Source organism: Equus przewalskii, chromosome 8 (assembly GCF_037783145.1).
Source record: "Equus przewalskii isolate Varuska chromosome 8, EquPr2, whole genome shotgun sequence".
Lineage (NCBI taxonomy): Eukaryota > Metazoa > Chordata > Mammalia > Perissodactyla > Equidae > Equus > Equus przewalskii.
In genome coordinates, this window is record NC_091838.1 from 83,206,636 (window position 1) to 83,226,792 (window position 20,157).

At 51.3% G+C, this 20,157-nt stretch overlaps 1 protein-coding gene across 2 annotated transcripts; it reads left to right on the forward strand.

Annotated features, from left to right (window-relative positions):
• Positions 1-347: 347 nt before the first annotated feature.
• LOC103543716 (glycosyl-phosphatidylinositol-anchored molecule-like protein) lies at positions 348-12,669 on the forward strand. 2 transcript variants are annotated; one of them, XM_070631200.1, is made up of 4 exons: positions 348-597; positions 2,024-2,114; positions 2,750-2,857; positions 12,210-12,669. In XM_070631200.1, the coding sequence occupies exons 2-4, from the start codon at positions 2,042-2,044 to the stop codon at positions 12,524-12,526; spliced, it is 498 nt and encodes a 165-aa protein (XP_070487301.1). In that variant the 5' UTR covers positions 348-597; positions 2,024-2,041; the 3' UTR covers positions 12,527-12,669. The 2 variants fall into 2 exon arrangements, with proteins under 2 accessions (XP_070487301.1, XP_070487302.1); XM_070631201.1 differs by lacking the exon at positions 348-597 and adding an exon at positions 759-891.
• The last annotated feature ends 7,488 nt before the right edge of the window (positions 12,670-20,157 follow it).

Here is a 20,157-nt window from a genome sequence, read left to right on the forward strand (position 1 = left end):
GCAAGTGGACGCGGGACGCAGGAGGGCCGAGACCGCGCGCACCGCCACCGCCACCGCCACGACCCGAGAGCGGATTCCAGGCCAACGAAGGGCCCGCCCGGAGGCCTCGCAGACGGCAGAGGCGGGAGCGGGAGGGGGTGCTGGGAGCCCGGGGGCGGGCAGCGCGGGCGCGGGAGGCCGCGGGGCAGGCAGGGGGCGCGGCGCGGGGGCGGGAGGGCGCGGGGTGCGGAGTGCGGCGCGGCCGCACGGATGGCTGGGTGGCACCAACGGGACCCCAGGACCCCTGCTCGAGGGCGGCTGGGCTGACCCTGCCCGGCATCCGTGTGAGGGCCGCCCCCCGGACCCGCGGACGCTGACCTGGACCAAAGTCCAAGCTGCCCGCGCCCGCCCGCCATCCCCGCGCCCAGACCTTCCGGAGCCTGCCCGTGACCGCCCCCCCCCCCCCAACCCTCTGGAACCTTCGGCGCTGAACGTCGCGGGTGGGTGGGGCTCAGGCAGGGGTGAGCGCCAGGAGGACGCTCAGGGCCTGAGCGCAGTTCCCGCAGCAGGAGCGGGTCCTCAGCTGTCTCCCGTGGGCCTTCTCGCTGCTTCTAGAAGGTTCGTTTGGCCTGCGGATGGGCTGCGTCTCCCCAAAGGCGCTTCCGTCAGAGGCCTGGGCGAGAAGGTTCGGGAAGGTTGTGGGTGCTTCTCTAAGGGCGCTGGGTGGTACAGAAGGTTCCAGACGGTTCTGGACACTTCCCGAAGCGGGGCGGGGTGTGTGTCAGGCACTCAGAAGGTTCCAGAGGGTTCTGGGCGCTTCCGTCAGACGCGCGGGCGGCACGGAAGGTTCCACAAGGACGGGGCGCCTCACGGGCGGGCGTGGGCCGCGCTGAGGGTCGAACCTCAGTCCAGGTCGGTGGCGGCGCGTTATGGCGGCGACCATCCCGGGTGCCCGGGGAGGGTGCGGTCGAGTGGTGCCGCCCCGACGTCCAGACGTGGGTACAGGCGGACGACATAGTCCCCTGCCCGTCCCGCGCCCTCCCGCCCCAGGCGGCGCCCCTTCACCGTCCCAGGCACTCCCGCCCCCACACAGGACCCCCCCCCCCCCCCACCGCGCCCTTCTGCGCAGGTCCCGTGGCTTCAGGTGCCCGCATAGTTGAGCCCCTCAGCCCATCCGCTGAGGGTGAGAGTCAGGGGCTGCCACCACCTGGGTGGGTCTCCTCGGGGTGACGGGCAGCCAGCAGGGGAGGCCCCTCCCCTCAGAGAGGCTTGGCACTGAGGGGTGATCCTACTCCCGAACAGGGAGATGGGGTGCCCAGGGAGCCGGGCAGCTTGGGGCCAGGGCAGGCAGTTTCCGGAAGGACCACAGGCTTCTGCAGCAGTGAGGGTGCAGATGGGTCCCTGCAAGAAGATGTGTCCGGTGCAGAGACTGCCTCGTGCTGGGGAGAGGAGGGGGAGGGGGGGAGGGGGCATTCCCTTGCGCACAGTGCTTCTGACACCTGGACTCAGGGTTGACGTGCCACACACTCTCCCCTGCCATTAATTCAGGGCTGCATGATACCCAGGCTGGGGAAGACAGCATTCCACGGGGGCATACTTTCCTAGTCACACTGGGGACCGCTTTGCAAGTCAGGCTTCTGGCATCTTCTGCATTAGCTCCCCTATTTGAGTCACACCCCCCCACACACACTTGTCAAGGTGCTTGTTCGAGCAGGAAATACCTCAACGGACAGTGTGTTCAGAGACACTTTCTCACAAGTTGTCCCTGAGGTCAGGAGTCACCCAGTCGATAAGGAGAAGCACTTGGGGGCGCGGGGACCTCGTGTGCTCCACGTGGAGGTGGGCCCAGGACGTGGCTGATTCGGCTGCGCTCTGCCTTCTGGAGAGCAGGGAGGATGGCTCTGTCTACGATGAAGGCGTGAGCATGGCAAAAGCTTCGTGTGCGGGAAAGGCCCAGCCCCCAGTTCCTGTAGCCAGAGTCACTGCTGGTGGATGCTGGGAGCCATGCCCTTGCTGATGTGCACCCGGGTCTCCTCACCTGCAGGGTCAGCTCCTGCAGGAAATGATGCTCGCCTATGCCTTGCTCCTGGCCGTGGTGTTGCCAGTGGTTGATATGAATGCAACTGGAAGCGGTTGTAAGTATCAGGCCCTGTGACGGCCTGGAGGAGCTAGAATTCCCGGGGTCATCTGGGTCGCTGGAAGTGCGTGAGTGGAAATTTCATCACCTGGTCCAGCTGAGGTCTCCTTTGTCAGTGGGGTTGGTAGGCCCAGGGTGGATTTGGAGAGCGTCCATGAGCGAGGTCAGGTCCGTGAGCGGGTCAGAGGGATCAGGGCTTTCCCCAAACAGCAGTGACCCGCAGACCTGAGGAGGGGTCTCTAGCTGCGTCCCTTGCGCATCTGGGACAGGCAGATGTGGCCGAGTCCAGGGAAATCTGAGGAGGGCGGCTGGCCTCTCACGATGGTCAGGCCTTCCTAAGGCTCGTGGACCCGCTGTACAGAGCGTGGGCTCCCCTCATCTGGCCGTCCGGGGGCGTTTCCCTACGGTGTGTCTCTGGGGACAGGTAAAGGTCCTGGGTGTACCCGGCTTCCACCCAGGGAGCCAGTCCTGCCCAGACTCAGAGCCCACCGAGGCGGCTGGTCTGTGCAGGCCTCTGGAAGTGCTGTGAGGCCGCAGGAAGGGCCAGCTGCTGGTGGAGGGGGCGGTGGGCCCCGAACAGGAAGGAAAAGGCAAGTTGCAGCAGGATGTTGATGCTGCTCTCCTTGCACGCAGGGACCTATAGTCTGAGATGCCATGACTGTTGGGCCATCAACACCTTCGTTTGTGCAAACGTCAGAACATGTCCCTATCACGTCAGGCGCTGTCTGACGGTCTCTATTCGTAAGTACCTGTTTCTCTGTCTCACACCTGGTGAATTAGTGACCCCACCTGAGCAGTTTCAGGGGGCAGGGCCAATCTGTTTTTCCTCGGCACCAGCCCTTGGCCCCTGGCCCGCTCTTTTTCCATCCTGAGACATGTTCCCAGGTGCTAGGCTCGGCCCCAGGAAAGGGCTGCGTGCCCTGTCCGGGAGAGCCGCATCTATGCGAGGCCTCCAGGGGCTGGGAGGATTGCCGCCCCCAGGCCTCCAGCCCTCGTGGTCCCTGGTCACGTGTGTAGATGCCCAGTGCTGCCTGGGCTATTCCTCGTTGCACGTTTGATTCTGGCCATCTGGGGAGGGCTTCCAGCTAAGCAGGCCCGACAACTGGAGGCACCCCTGCACTCCTTGGAGCAATGCCTACTCCACACTGATGCCAAGGCCAAGTGTGGGGTCAGGGCAGAGCCTGGTCTTCCAAGATGCTCTCATTCTCTGAGAAAGGCGTCCCTCTCCCGAGGGTCCAGGCCTCTGGAACCCGTACGGCCAGGCCGGGACACGTTTGATTAAGCTGGGAGGCCGCAGCCTGGGCATGGCCTGGCGGGGCGCTGGAGGCTTGTCTGGGGCCCTGCGCAGGCCCACTGGCTCCTGTTCTCCCAGGGACGGTGACTCTCGTTGCGTCTTCACACTCAATTTTGTGTCCAAAGCACCCCACAAACCAGCCCCCTGATTCCATCTCTTCATCGGACCAGCTGCCGTCACCCTGCGGGCATCTGCCGACTTGGGACACAGGCGGGAGCTGAGAAACTGTGCTTTGCTCCTGCAGTGGGCACCTGTCTGGTGGGGCTCTCTGCCGACCAGTATCAGTCTTCTGGCTGACCCGGCCCCTGTGGTTCTTCTCATGACTGCGAGATGCCCTTCAGCAGTAGCCACTGGGAAACTTTGAGGAAATAAAGGTTTATTACCTACAACACCTGGAAAGTACACAGCCCGCCTGGGGCCACACAGCGACATCGTGGGGAGAGAGAGTTGAGCAAGCGTGGGTCTGGGATGCTGCTTTTATTGGGGTCGAGAGGGGGGCCGAGGGTTTTGCAGGTTCTCTCTTTGTTGGTGAATCTAAAACATAAGAGTGGGCATTTAGAGTTCAAAGAGAAAACAGAAGAGGCCCCGAAAGTCAGTTCTAGAAACCAACCAGGATCTGTGACACAGTGGAGCCTGGGGTGGGGGCTGGCTCTTACGGAGTCCTGTGGCTTTCACCTTCTTCTTTGGGGATAGCTGCCTCAGCCGTGGATGCCCCTTTGAAGTGGGGGCCTCCGCAATCAAAGCTGACACTTGCAAAGCTGACACAAAGCCAGGCACTTGCATTCAAACAGAAAAGCCAGCTGTCAGGGCTGCGCAGCAGCATGTCTGAGACCCGAGGGTGAGTCGTGTGTCGTCATGCTGGGATTACGGCTCCGGAGGGGTCCTGGGGACTGTTCCCAAAAGCTTCAGCCCTGTATGGCTTGGGTTATACGAGGCCCAGGGAGAACTTGTGTGAGATTTACAAGGCAGAGGTGAAGCAGAGATGGTTACTCTGGAAGGTCCTGGTGGTGGTACCCAGTGGTGGACGCAGGGGACCCCAGGCTGCCTCCTCGCTCTTACCCTGCTCCATGTCCATCCCATCATCCCCACTGCTGGGCCTTTCGTCCGAAGGCGGTTCCTGAGGCTCCCGCCGGTGCTTTGGCGCTGCCTGCATAAGCGACAGCTGCTCTGCCGCAGCACTGCAAACATCTGTGTAAGGCTTCCCGCGGGGGCCAGAACAGAGGACAGAGGCGCACGGCTTTCGATATCTTTCTGCGGCGTTCTTCTGCCCTGCCTCGGCTTCAGGTGGCCCTGGCTGGGCTGTCTGTGACCGTCAGCCCCCACACCATACACTTCCCTTTCTCAGCCCCTCCCACACGCAGGGAAGTCAGAACACCTGCATTGAATAACTTACCCCAGTCAGAGCTCAGAGGTTCGGTTTTCCTGAATGACCCTGATGGGTACCTGGGACAGAGCATTTAGGAGAGCACTTGGCAGAGATTGGGAGTGCTGGCGTAATCAGATAATTTCCCCTTTCCAGGGTATTTGCTGCTTTCTGGGGCCTGTCAGGGTGGATAACAGAAAACCTCCATGGAGACATTTGGAATGTCAGAGACAGCTTCCACTGACACCAAGAATCATTGACGTATTGGCGGACGCAGACACATAGTCTGTGGGACAGAATACAGAACCGAGAAATAACCCCACACAAATATGGCCAAATGAGTTCGACAGAGATGCAAAGCAATCAATGAGAAGGGGTAGCCTCTTCAACATCCACAGGCAAAAGTGAACCTTGACCGAAACCTCAAGCCTTCGACACAGGTCAGCTGAAATGGATCATGGGCTTAAATGTAAAAGGTAAAACTCAAGCTTTTACAAAAGGAGAACGCATGGGAGAAAGTCTTTGGCATTTACGGCAAGCAAAGAGTTGTCGGCCTTGATGCCAAAGCACGACCAATGAAAAGTAAATTGGTCACACTGGACCTCCAGCAGTTAGAATACGTTTCTGTGTGAAAGCCCCTGTTCAGAGGATGAAGACATGAGCTGCAGCGTGGGGGACAGTTCGTGCAGACCACATGTCCCACAAGGGAGTCGTATCTTAGACACACAGAACTTTCAAAAGCCAACAGTAAAAACGCAGCCGATCTCATCATAAAATGGACAAAGACATGAAGAGACCTACCACCGAGTGGCTTCGCACAGAGTAATTAAGCACACGAATAGACTTCAACATCTTTACCCACTAGGGCAAAGGCAAGTTAAAAACACCATTAGAGATCACTCATCAGAGTGGCCAAAATAATCAGTGGTGCCCGAACCAAATGCTGGCCAGGATGTAAAGCAGCCAGGTTGTTCCTGCTTTGACAGTGACAGTGAGAATGGTGCAGGCACCGTGGAGAGAAGAGAGTGGCAGTTTCCTTCAAAGGTAAGCCTACAACGACCGCACGTTCCCCAAATTGCACTTCTGGGTGTCTTCCCCAGAGAAGTGCCAACTTACATCCACACAGAAACACTCACGTGGGTGTTGACAGAAGCTTCATTTGTGATACTCCGAACCTGCAAGCAGCCGGGATGTCCCTCACTTAGTAAAGGGTAAACAAACCACGGGCCCTCCTCAGCATCCGAACGTTACTCAGCAGGGAGAGAGAGCCAAGTGTGGATAGGCGAACCAGCTTGAATAGACAAGCCAGGGAATTATGCTGAGCCGAAAAGACAATCTGCGTAGGTTCCATGGCATGTAGCCCCATTTCTGTGGCGTTCTAGGAATGACAAACTCAGAAGGATGAACCTAGTTAGTTTTGTGGGGGTCAAGGTTTGGGGCTTTGTGCGGACAAGAGGTTAGTGGGTCCGTGGAAGGGACAATGGGGGCGATGAAACCGTTCTCTGCCCTCGTTCTTTTGAATGCCGGTACCCTAGCTAATTGTGACATTGGGCTGCAGCTGGGCAGGATGTTACCTCTGGAAGCAACTGAGTAAGGGACACACGGGACCTTTCTGCACTTCCTGCAACTGCATTTGAATATACAGTCATCTGAAAGTGAAATGTTTGACGGAGAAGAAATTTAAAAAGTAGCATGCCATCAATTACGTGCCTACAAAATGGTTATAGTTAGGAGCCTAAGACGTTGAGAGTGAGCGAAGAGTCGTATGTTCTGTTTGTTAGAGACGTGCTTTAAAAGAAGAACACAAGAAGTTTGAATATAAATAGAAATCCCTACACAATTTAACTACTGCCTCAAGGAGGCTCTTACACACACTGAGGCAAAGTAAACATTAAGACAAGAGCATTACTGTGTGAAGAGCCACGTTTTATGGAGATGACGGGATAAGTCTACCAGGAAGTGAGCGCGATCTAAATTCGGACGTGCCCAATAACACGGGATGAAGAAACATACAGAGGGGCCAGCCCGGCGGCACAGCGGTTAAGTGCACACGTTCAGCTTCTCGGCGGCCCGGGGCTCGCCTGTTTGGATCTTGGGTGCGGACATGTCACCGCTTGGCACACCATGCTGTGGTCGGCGTCCCACACATAGAGTGAGGGGAGGCAGGCATGGCTGTGAGCTCAGGGCCGGGCTTCCTCAGCAAAAAGGAGGATTGGCAGCAGATGTTAGCTCAGGGCTAATCATCCTCAAAAAAAAAAAAAAGAAATAGAAAATACATACAGAAAAACTTGGATAGAACTCGAGGAACCGCAGGCAAATGCACAAGAGTGTAGTTGTCGTTAACACAGCTCCGTAGCTTCTGGAGGCTAGAGCGGGGAGGCGAGACTTATTACGGCCGTAGACCAGGGGTCGAGGAACTTCTTCTGTAAAGGACCGGATGGTGAAGGGTCATCTAGTTACTGTCACAACGACTCGACACTGCCTTTGTGGGGGTAAAGCAGTCATCGAGGAGAAGTAACACGTGATCGTTGCTATGTTCCAACAAAGCTGTACTTGTAAGTACGGTTCGTGGACTGGATTTGTCCCGTGGGCTCTTGTTTGCCAACCTCTGCTATAGGAGATGTGAACACCGCCGTTATAAACAAGGAGTGATCACCACATATGACAGCACAGCCAGAGAGGATTAAATGCACACTCTTTTTACAAGGTGGCGTATGATATTTATGAAATTGAGTTCATGCCATGGTGTAACGCAAGCATCAACAAATGTCAGATGATGCAATTTATTTAGAGTTCCTTACTCTCTAATGCAGTGCAGTGAAGCTAGAAACTGTTACTCAGCAGTGAACTAGAACCCCCAACAGCTTAGTAATTATGCATCTGTCAATAACCAATTACACAAAAGAGAGGCCACAACAGAAATTAGGAACTATTAAGGTCTGAATGATTATGGAGATGTGACATGTCAAAACTGAGTGGGAAGCAGCTAAAGGAGTGCTTAGAGCAAAATCTATAGCATTGCTGGCACTCATTAGGAGAGAAGAAAGGGTGAAAAAGAGCTAAGCTTCCGTTAAGAAGATAGAAAACACACGGAGAATCCACCCAAAGACACGAGGAAGGGACTATGGAGGAGAGTAGAAACATTCACAATGGGAAAAAACCCCACACAGGTAAAATCCACAAAGCCAATAGGCGGTTCTTTGGAAGGATTCGTAGTATTGGGAAAACAGTAAGAGAAATGAAAGACAGAGAAATAAAAGTCACGTTTCTGATATCAGAAGCGAAAAGAGAGGCATCAGTCAGACCCTACAGACCCTATAAAGAAAAGACGAGGCTGTTATGAACAGTGTTCCCATGAGAAACCTGACATTCCCGAGGAAGTGAACAAAAGCTTGAAAACACAACTTAACCCTATCTGACCCACAATGAGATTGTAAAGCTGAAGTGTCCCGAATCCTTTCTGAAAAACCTACCAGCCAGAGGCTGCCCCAGCAAACAGCTAGCTAGTTTTAGGGGAGAAATCACCCAACCCTATGCAAACTCTTCCAGATAATAAACAAGAAGGAGTCGCTCCAGCCCCTCCACGACGACAGCTTAACCCTAACACCAAAGCCCAGCACAGACACTGGAAGAATGGGCAATCACCGACGAGCCTCCCTTATGGCTAAATCCCAAAAATGCCAACCAAATCTTAACCGAGAAAGTCCTCGTACATGTAAGCCAGCCCACACCCGAGGCAACGCAGTCTCCTGGATGGGATCCTGGGACAGGAAAGAACATTAAGGAAAATGAATGGAATCTGAATAAAGTGTGGAGCTGAGTGAAGAAGGTTGTATCCATATTCCTTCGTTATTTGGGACGAATGTGCCATAGTGGTGTAAGGAGTGAGAGACGAGGGACTGGGCGTGAGGTACGTAGGAGCTCTTTGTACTCTGTTGAGAACGTTTCTGCAAACCTGAGACTATTTTAAACGAAGAAGTTCGCTCACTCACACACATCATAACCCCTACCTCATGGGTAGGTCACAGAATTGCGCTGTGGGTACAGCTTGAGGCTCCCTAGTTCAATTCACCGTTTTAACAAAGAATGGGAAGCGTCACATAATCACGATCGTAGATGCTGAAAACTTTTTGATAAAAAATCCAACACTCTTTAGTTAAAAAGAAAACTGAAGAAATGGAAGCAGAAAGGAAATTTTATCTCCAGGAAACTGTGAGAATTCGATGAGAACGTAGGGGAGAACTTCCCTTGAGGAGAAAGTGGGGCAGGAGGGCCGCTGGCCCCTCCCGCTCCCCGTGCATCAGAGTCCTCGGTTGGCTGAGCTAGGCCACAGGAGGAGACAGAATACATGGGGGTGGAGAGACGGGAAGTGAATGGCCGCTGTTCACCAAGACAACTTTCGAAACGACGAGTGATCTTAGCAAGGGCCCTGCATACGAGGTCCGGACTCACAACTCAACTTAAAAGATCAATTGTCTTTTTATACACCAACAACAAATTGAATATGAGGTATACGAAAGACCATGCCGCTTTAAAAAGCACCACAGTATCGATGCCTAGGAAGAAACCCAATTCGATTTGTGCAAGATCGCCACCCTGAAACTGCGTCACCACTGTTGAAGTTAAAGACCGAAGCCGCTAGAAGGATGCCCCGAGATTATGGGTCGTGAGACCCAATAGAGCCAAGATGGCTGCTCTCCACAATGCATCCACAAACTCTGTGAAATTCCACTCGGAGTCCCAGCAGGTTCCTCTGCGTGCGTGTGTGCGTGTGTGTGTGTGTGTGTGTCTCTGGGACCAGTAGATGCCAAATGTTCAAATGTTTCTGGAGATAGAAAGGGCCAGGAACAGCCAAGGAAATCTTTTCTTTAAGGATCGGCATCAGAGCTAAAAACTGTTGCCAGTCTTCTTTTTTGATGTTTTTTTCTTCTCCCCTAACCACCCCTCCCCCCCGCGCCCCAGTTCTTGGCTGTGTATTCTCGTTGTGGGCGCCTCTGGTTGTGCCATGTGGGACACTGCCTCAGCATGGCCTGATGAGCGGTACCTTGTCCATGTCCAGGATCCGAACCCGCGAAACCCCAGGCCACCAAAGCAGAGCACGCGAACTTAAGCACTGGGCCACGGGGCTGGCCCCCAGCGGAGGGCATTGATGTGTGGAAGAAAGAAGCTGGAGGACTTGCACTCTTCACCGTCAAGATTATATACATCATTTCACTAATTAAACAGCGTGGTATTGGTGTCAGGATTGAAACATAGACCAAAAGAGGAGAGAAGAGAACGCAGAAGCCACATCTATCCAGGTGCGTCCTCCTGACAAAGCTGACCCGCAGCCTGGTGGGAAAGGATGCTGTGCTGCACATGAGGGGTGGACAGATGAGACGTTACAGACAATATTTACAGTGTCCGAAAGAAACAGTTTCAGGTGGTTTGTAGATCTCAATGTAAATACCAAAAGAATAAAGTTGCTTTTAAAGGGAAACCTAGAAGAATACCTTTATGTCCTGGGGATAATTAAGAATTTTAAAAAACAAGACACAATTGTGGTACTCACATAAGAAAAAGGTGTTAAATGGGATTTCTCCCAAAGTAGGATGTTCTGACTATCAGACGACTGCCCCTCAGAAGACAGTGATAAGACAGTAAAAATACAAGCCACTGAGGTCGGGAAAGCCTTCAAGACGCATGTGCTAAAGGACTCACATTCAGAAGATAGAACGAGCTGCCTCCTACTAATGAATAATTGAAAATGCAGTCCTCCAAGAGAAATAAAGCAAGAGAAAACTCTGACAGCAATGGACCAGAAAGTGACATCTCAAGGGGTAGTTAATCTAAGAAAAGTTGCTCAACATCATCATTCTTGGTGGAAATACGGCGGAAACCACCATACAATAAACCCAAAAGGAATGACTGAGCATTCAAACACCACCTGCTATGTGTTGGCAAGACTGTGAGGAGCACACGATCCTTTGGAGTGTAAATAGGTCCAAGCACTCTGGCAAACTCTTGGTGTCTGCTGCAGTCGTGCGTATGCATCTCAAAGCCTCAGCATTCCCGCCCCCAGGTGCACACCTAACAAAGCCTCCACGGGCTCCCCTCCCAGACGAGGTCGCGATTAGGCCCTGCAGCGCCACTCGGGGCAGATAACACTCGGAAAGCACCTCAGCGTCCATCGCAAGACACTGCGGCCTAGTCGTCAATGGAACAGCACACAGCTAAGAGAGTGGTACCTGTGACGAGGCGCCCAGCAGGGACGAAGGCCACCAACACAACGTGGGCAAAAGAAGCCAGACACAACAACAGGCAGGGTAGGATTTCCTTTTCGTAAATTTCAAAAACAGGCAAAACCAAAGGATAGGCTTAGAAATCCAGACACTTTGTAGCTTGGGCCGTGGCTGCTCATATGCCCGAACAGAGGAGCAGAGTGAGGACTTCGGGGGCTCTCATCCAGCTCTGTTGCTTGAGCCGGACGCTGGTTTCCATAGTCGTGTGTACTCTGTGAAAATCCGTTAAGCTGTCGACTTAAGTAGTGCAGTTTTCTGCAGCATGTTGGAGTTCCATAAACTCTTTACATAGAAAATAAAACCAGGTGACTGGAGTTTAGCCATTTGTGCCTCCTGGTGTTAGTCAGGAGGCCACCCCAGAGGCATGAAGGGATAAACGGATCGTGGCAAGTTCCAGGAGCAAGTATTTGTGTAAACACTTGTGAGGCTACAAGGGGAACAGAACCGGCGAATGAGGGCTGAGGAATTTAACCCAGGCATTCTTGAAGGAGGCCTCAGATGGAGCCTTGGTCAGGCAGCACTGGTTGGCCCAGGCCATTGGGCGAGCCCACCAGCGACGGTGATCCCAGGAGCTGTGGGACCCTCCTTCGGATGGTGCATCGAGTCAGCGCTGGGGCGCAGGTTGGCATCAAGGGCGTATCAGTGTTTATATGTTGGGCCAGGAGCTGGGAATGCCAGGCTGTGCGGCCCAGGCAGGAGCCATGCAACTAAAGGGGCCATGCCAACTGCAGAAGACCAGCTGGAGGCCACACTAACAGGGCCACTCCGCTTGAGGGTCCGTGTGATCTTTGGGACACGAGCAATACGTGTTTCCTGGTCTCCATTTTCTTTCTAGAGCCCTGGAATTCCTATGACGAAGAGTGAGTAGGACATTTCACTTGCAGAGCGACATGATGAGGTGCCATAATGCTATTTAGGGAGGGCAGAGGCAGAAGTGAGGGGCAGTGCAGATAGACAGCCACGGCCAGGAGAAGTTGTTCGTGGGGTAAGCAGAGCCTGTAGCACACCCGGATGTTCCTTCTCAGTCCAGAATTCTGGCAACGTAGGTAACCAGGGCTGTCGAATGTGGGCATGGAGCAGGGACAGGGAATGTGCTGTGATATTGGCAAGCAGAAAATGTGAAATCAATGATTTTCATCTCTACTTCTCTTTTAGGTTTGAACTTGCGCGAACTACTCATCTACAAGAACTGTACATACAACTGCACGTTTGTATATGAAGCCGAAATGCCTGCTGAATCCCCAAGAAAATTTAAAACAAATAGCTTCTATTATGTTCTGTGTTGTAGTGGTATGACTTGCAATGAAGGAGGACCTACTGATATTGAGAGGGACATCGGACCCCCGGAGACAATTGAGGAGGTGTTAGGAGGAACGGTGCGCTTGGGGGAGTCCACGTTTTTCCTGAGCTTTGCTTTTACCCATCCTAATCAGCAATTCACTGACGTGAGAAGCCCTCCTTGGAGGGTTTGATCATCTCCCTCCATTTCTCAGAGCAAGTTCGCCCTCCTTTGCTCTCTTGTGAACCAGAGACACTGATCCACAGGTCCCCCGTTGGCCAGTTACCCATTTCAGCTTATTTCAAGAGAGAAGTAAAGAACGTTATTGGTTGGGGACTGTGTACTCAGAGATTTCTTTGTGGTTTCAGTATTTGATCTGTTTTTTCCCTCTTTAGACATCACCTCAGGGAGTCGAGCAAGAACATCCTGCCACTTTAGCATACAGAGGCTGAGTATTTCAGTCAGAAGCAAAGCGGTTACAGGGCACGGTCTACTTGTCAGCTGAAAGAGAGGTCCCACTATGCTCAGACCACCGGTGCCTGAGGCCACCTAGAGAACTCCATCCTTGCCAGTTCTCGGGTCGGGACGACAGAAGCGGGGAGGGTGCTTGGTGACGAGGCAGCCGTGGTCAGTAGGGCCTGACATTCGAGGCTGTCCGGCGCCTTGTGTGGGTCAGTCACACGAGTTCTGCAGGACCTGGAGTCCTCTCTCCAAATGGCTCCTGGCTTCACACACACGCGCTGGGACGTTGGCCCAGATGCTGACATCTGAGAAGGGTGAGGGGGCCTCAAGCCGGCTGGTGACTGCCTTGAAATGGCCAGGGGGAGCTCCCGGCTGCTGCCATCGCTCTCATGGCGCCCGGGGTCGGTATTGGAAAATGGTGTGGAGGGAACAGAAAATCAAGACCCTCTCTGCTCTCTTCCTCCCCCTCCTCCTCCTTTAAACCAATACCTGAGTTTCAATGACTGACACAAAGTTCACTGACATAAAGATTCACCCTTTTAACAGGGTATCAATCAGTGGTTTTTAGCATATTCGCAATGTGTGCAACCATCGCCACTGTCTGATTCCAGAACATTTTGTGCCCAAAGAGCAACCCCAGGTCACAGAGGCAGCTGCTCCCATTCATCCTCTCGCAGGCCTTGGCCGCCGCCGCTCTGCTTGCGGTCTCTGTGGACTCGCCTATGCTGGGTCTCTGAGGCAGGGCTCTCCAGAGGAACAGAACCAACAGGGATCTAAACACACGTCCATGAGAGAGACCGGGGTGGGATGAGGAGAGAGTGGAAGAGAAGAGGGAGGAAGGAGCCTGGTGTTCCAAGGAGTCACAGGTCTTGGCAAGTCTAAAATCTGTAGGGCGGGCTGGCAGGCTAGAAACTCAGGTAAGAGCCATGTTGCAACCTCGAGTCTGAATTCTGCAAAGCAGCGGGCTGGAAGCTCAGGCACAGTGTCTAGGTTGTAGTCCTCCAGGGAGGATCCTTCTACTTCAGGGAGCCTCAGTCTTGGCTCTTTGGGCCTTCAAATGACTGGATGAAGCCCGCTCACATTCTGGAGGAGAATGTGCTTTACGCAAAGTCTGTTGATTGAAAAGCTAATCATATCTAAAAATACCTTCATAGCAACATCTAGACTGGTATTTGACCAAACAGCTGGTGGCATAGCTTAGCTACGTTGACACATGAAATTACCCGTGACACTGGACATTTCACAGAAATGGTTCATACAGTATTTGCCCTTTTGTGTCTGGCTTCTTTCACTTGGCATAATGTTTTCAAGGTTCATGCATGTTGTAACACGTATCAGTATTTCTTTTTTTATTTGTTTGTTTAAATAGTTTTATTGAGATATAATTCACATATCATGCAATTCACTCATTTTGCGTATAATTCAATAATTTTTAGTATATTCACAGGTACATCAACCATCACCATAGTCATTTTTAGAATATGTATTTCACCTCGTAAAGAAATCCCATACCCATTCGTGATTACCCCATTACCCTGTCTTGGCTCACCCCCATCACTAGGCAGCCACTCATGTCCTTTCTGTCACTATGGATTTCCCTGTTCTGGACATTTCTTGTGAATGGAATCATACCATATGGAGTCTTTCGTGACTAGCTTCTTTAACTCAGCAAAATGTCTTCAAGGTTCCTCCACATTGTAGTTTGTTTCAGTACTTCGTTTTTGTGGCTATACTATACTCCATAGTATGATTATACCACATTTTGTTTATCCATTCATCAGTTGATAGACATTTGAGTTGTTTCCACCTTTGGTTATTATGAATAATACTGCTATAAACATTCATGTAACCATTTTTATGTAGACATATGTTTTCAGTTCTCTTGGGTATATGCCTAGTAGAGGGATCGTTGGGTCCTGTGGTAACTCTGTAATCATTTAGAGAACTGCCAGGCTGTCCCCAAAATGGCCGCACCATTTTCCATCCCCACTAGCAGTATATGAAGTTCCAATTTGTCCATGTTCTCACCAGCACTTGTTATTTTCTGATTTTTTTTATTCTAGCCATTCTAGTGGGTATGAAGTGACATCTCCTTGTGGTTTTGATTTGCATTTCCCTGGTGATTGATGAGGTTAAGCATCTTTTCCCCTGTGTGTTGGCCATTTGTTTATGCATCTTCCCTGGAGAAATGTCCTTTCAAATCATTTGCCAATTTCAAAACTGGGTTGTTTTATAAGAGTTTTCCGTATCTTCAGGAAACAAGTATCTTATCAGCTATATAGTTTGCAAATATTTTCTTCCATTCTGTGGGTTGTCTTTTCATTTTCTTGAGTGTCCTTTGAAGCACAAACATTTTCAATTCTGAGGACGTGCAGTTTATCTACTGTTTCTTTTGCTACTCATGCCCTTTGTGTCATATTTTAAAACTCTTTTGCCAAATGCAAGATCATGAAAAATTATCTCCCTGTTTTCTTCTAATGTTTTTGAGTGTTGGCTCTTATGATTAGGTCTTTGATCCATTTGAGTCAATTTTTGTATATAGTCTGTGGTAAAGGTCTAACTTTATTCTTTTCCACGTGGCTATAAAGTTGTCCTGACACATTTTGTTGAAAAGACTATACTCTCCCCATTGGACAGTCTTGACACCTTTGTCAAAAATCAGTTCACCATAGACATACTATTTCATTTTTGAACTCTCAGTTCTATTCCATTGATCTGTCTGTCTGTTCCTGTGCCAGAGCCACACTGTTTTCATTACCGTGGCTTTGTAGTAAGTTTTGAAATAGGGAAGTGAGTCACCCTACTTTGTTCTTTTTCCGGATAACACTGGCCATTCTAGGTTTCTTGCATTCCATATGAATTTCGGAATCAGCTTGTCAAGTTCCACAAAGAAGTCAGCTGAGATTTTCACAGGGATTGCATCAAATCTGGGGACCAAGGAGTATTGATCATCTGGGGATGTGGAGTGTTGTCTTCATAGCAATATTACATCCTCTGATCCAGGGCACAGGATGTATTTCTAATTATAGAGATCTTTCATTTCTTTCAACAATGTTTTGTGGTTTTCGGAGTCTAAATTTTGAATATCTTTTGTTAAATTAATTCCTAAGTATTTTACTCTTTGTGATGCTCTCATAAATGGAATGGTTTTCTTACTTTTATTTTCAGATTCTTCGTTACAAATGTAGAGAAATACAGTTGATTTTGTATAATGTACTTATATCTTGAAATATTGCTTAACTTCTTTATTAGATATAGTACTTTTTAAATGACTTCCTTAGGAGAGTATATCCGCAAGATCGTATGATCTGTGAATAGAGATAGTTCTACTTCTTCTTTTCCAATCGGGATGACTTCACTTGTTTTTATTGCCTAATTGCTCCAGCTAGAACCTCTAGGACTGTGTGAGTAGGAGTGGTGGGAGCAGACGTCCTTGTTCCTAATCCTAGGAAGAAAGCAGCCAGACCTTCACCACTAAGTAGGATGCTGGCCCTTGTTCAGGTTGAAGGAGTTCCCCGCTATCCCTAGCTTGTTCAGGATTTCTTACCATTAAAAACCAAGTTGGATTTTGTTAAAGGCTCTTTCTGCATCTATTGAGGTAAGAGTGTGACTTTTCTTTTATATTCCACTGATGTGTTATTGTGCTATTGATATCAAACCTTAAGTGAGTTCACTCACCCGTTGCGCAGCAAGCCAATCTCTGACACCGGGTGTGGTGGAAGAAAACAGGAATTTTATTATTTCACAGTGCTGAGCAAGGAGAGAGGGCTGCTAACGCTGAAATCCCAAACTCCCCGAAAAGCTAAAAGGAAGGGTTTTTATTGGGGGTTTTAGGTAGCGGAGGCAGGAGCATATGGCTCTGCTGGTCGGAGCTTTCCCACCAGCCTGTCTTTGGCTTTGAGACACTTGCAGAGAGGAGGGAGCCCATGACCTTGCTGGTCAGCAGCTTTCCCACCAGCCTGTATCTCTTTGTAGGGAGGAGATAATGAATCTAGGTGCTTGTCCTTGGTGGTGTCTGTCCCCATGGAGGAGAGTGGATTCTGGAGCCAGGAAGCCAGAGAGTAAGCAGGGAATGAGGCTTTTGGTTTTAACCCCCTATATGCTGGGTTTAATGTAGGGAAACTGATATCAGGGTTGGTATCACTATTACACCTAATTAATTTTCGGATCTTAAACAAACCATTTATTCATGGGATGAATTCTACTTGTTCAGAATGTATAATTCTTTGAACATGTTGATGGTTTGGGTTTGCTAGTAATTTGGTGAGGATTCTTGGAGCAAACCAGGGGAATAGGGAGGAGCCAGAAAGGGCCCTAGAGAAGGCAGCAGGGCAGGGAAGTGAGCTGGAGGAAATGCAAAAGGCCAGAGGAGGGACTCATGGTCCTTCTCCAGCCTCAAGGTGTCAACTAATGGGGGAGGGGGAGGTCCCTACAGTGGAGCTCCCCTGCAGGGGTGGAGTTGGCACCCACCAGCCACACCCTATCCTCCACTCTGTGTCTGCCCGACAGCGCCCTGCCCCACAGCCCCCTTCACCTTGCTGGCCCAGCTCCGCCTTGGCCTGCCTTCAGCCCCTTAAGTGGCCTCCCACGCCTGGTCCCAGACAGTGGAGGGGCACTTTCTCTAGTGACCAGGAGCATGACCCTGGACTCCCTCCTTGTGTGCCAGCTCCCTCAAATACTGCCTGTGGGCCCTCAGCAAGTCACTTCAGTCTGTGCCCAGCTGTTGGCATAACATGCAGATGATGATGGTGCTTATGAAGGGACTAGATGAATGACTATTTGCAAAGTGCTCAGAGCTGTTTTTGGTGCAGACGAGGTGCTGTCTGTGTGTTTATTAATAAGTCGATAAGAAGCTAATTATCTGGCTAGGTGAGAGTGACGTTTCTTAGTATTTTTAGTCTCTTTTGCTGCACTAGATTCTGAGTTCCATGTCAAGGCTCCATGAGTGCCAGGTCGCTGGTCTCTAGAAGAGAGAGCTGGTCATGCTTGTTGAAACCTAACCCAACGTAGACAGAGCAGTGGCCACTGCAGGGAGGTCCCCTGAGGGCTCCCATGTAGCCTCTGCTGCCATGCCCTGACACTGGCCTCAGTGGGGACACACCCTTCTTGCCTTCCCCTAGACGTGGGTCATTTCCTGGAGAACTGTGAGGACGTCCTGTTCTCCTCCTGGACTGAGGCCAGTGCCTGATCGAGACTGTTCTGGAGCCCTGAGGCCTCTTGCGCTCATCCACTTCCTGTGATTGGGGCTCACTGCTCCCCAAACAGATGGCTGATTCGTGACTGCCTTTCCCTCCTGCCACAGGAGTCAGTCTTGCTCTTTCTGGGATCTTCCGTGGTGACCAGGCAAGCCCCAGGCACATCACCCCCGCAGAGACCAGGTCAATGGCTCCCCACCTCTACGTCTCCACCCCAGGATCTGAAACATGCTCCCAGCGACTTGTGTCATGGGAGGTGTGCCAGCTGGCATCCTGCGGGGTGTGGGGTCTCTGCAGGCAGCTGGTGGCACAGTGCTGGCGGCTCTCCAGATCTCACCTGGAAGGAAGGTGAGGAGTCTAGGTAACCACCACGGAGCAGGGACACACAGTCTCTGAGCGAAGTAGATAAGACTTTTACTCTGGTGATCAAGTGAAGTGTCCTCAAAGGGCTGTGGGAAGGAGGGGGCTGACAATGTTGTGCGCCCGAGCACCAGGACCCCGATGAGGACCACCTGGAGGCCTAGCTGGGGTGGTAAGCCACAGGCGCACCAGAAATGTTCTTTGGGTGGAGGTCTTGAGGGGGATAGAAGTGTCTGTTACCAGAGGATCCATGTCATGCCTGGTGATCCCCATGCATCGTCAGGATGCAGGGAACTTACCCGTGAGCGTGGGCGGTGTGTGCACGGCTCTCCATGGGCAGGTGGGTACAAGTTGATGTCAGTCTATGGGGAGAGATGTTAGTCCTGTTGGCAGCTCCCCCTTTGCTGGTGACATGGGGGGCCTGGAGTTTCTTATTTCAGATGCTGAGGCGTGGAGGGATGCAGGACACTCAGCCTCACAGACCCCGAGGAATCCAGAGTCAGTCTGGGGTCTGGGGTCCTTCAGACTGTCTGCCTGGGGACAGCTGCCCAGTGCTGCCCCTCCTCATGCTCACTGAGCTCCTGACCCACACGAGCACTCTCTCCCCTGCCTGGCGTCGTGGGTGAGCCCAGGTAGAGCTTGGCTCTGCAGTCACAGGGACAAGGGTTCCAATCCCCGCTCTCCCACGGATGAGCCCTGTATCCTCTGGCAAAGATCCTCATTTGCTGGGCCTCCATTTGCTAATCGATAAAATGGGACGGTGACAGTTCCTCACTCATGGCCTCGTCTGTACGGGGCCGATATAAAGTGGGGAACAGGTAACACGAACGTGCTCAGTGGTGCTAGTGGTTGACATGTTAAAGCATTATTATTATAACTGTTGTTGCTATTATTCCTTCATGTTGTTTTGCAGATTAAGGAAAACTCCAGAGGACCAGAAGGAGTTAAACCACTTGTCCAAGCTCACGCAGTTGTCCCTGAAACTGCATCCAGGACGCTCCCAGCTCGTGGGCAAGGCACCTCTGGGGCTACCTGAAGGAGCCTTGCACCATCCAGGAGCCCCTGCACTCCCTGGTGCTGGGAGTGAGAGGCTGAGCATCAGGACGGTGCCCCTGGCACATGCTGAAGGCTAAGAGGGGCTGATTCCGAACAGTGCCGAAGAATACACGTCACCACAGGGAATCACCTCTGGAATGTTCTAAGTATTTGAAATCATGTACTATTCACAGGATTTGGGCCATTGAGCCTCTCCATAGTTGGTGATTAATTGTCTCTACACAATTGAGCCAACTTTTGTGCCCACACTGGCATTCTATATCCCTCATCCTATCTCGGGTCCACTTTCCTTTTTTGGAAGCAAATTCTGAGTAGTGCTTTTGATGAGGGTCTCTGATTAGCAAATTGCTCTTTCACTCACTGTCTTTGAAAATGCTTCCTTTGGCCGGTATTCTTGAACAGACATTTAGGTGGATTTAAGTCCCTGTACGGACAGTCATTTTTCCCCATGCACTCTGAATATATCCCTCTATTGTTTTCTGACATCTAATGGTCTTGTCACGACAAACTTATTGGACATTTGTCTTTGATTTCTAAAGGCTTTTAGATTTTTCTCTTCATATTAATGTTCTGTTAAAATACAGCGGAGTCTCTGTTTATACCATGGTGTGTGTGTGTGTTGCATGTACGTGTGCATGGGGGGTGTATTTGCAAGAATGTGTGAGCCCATATATATACTGGTATTAACTTTGTCACTTGCCTTTTTAGTTAATACATGATGAACATCATTCTATACAAATACTTACAGATG

Bases quoted from the DNA above. Each gene is read 5' to 3' on its own strand.
- LOC103543716 (XM_070631200.1), top strand. From the start codon at position 2,042: ATGATGCTCGCCTATGCCTTGCTCCTGGCCGTGGTGTTGCCAGTGGTT. The intron at 2,115-2,749 runs GTAAGTATCAGG...CCTTGCACGCAG, and splicing joins GAATGCAACTGGAAGCGGTT to GGACCTATAGTCTGAGATGC. The intron at 2,858-12,209 runs GTAAGTACCTGT...CTTCTCTTTTAG, and splicing joins CTGTCTGACGGTCTCTATTC to GTTTGAACTTGCGCGAACTA.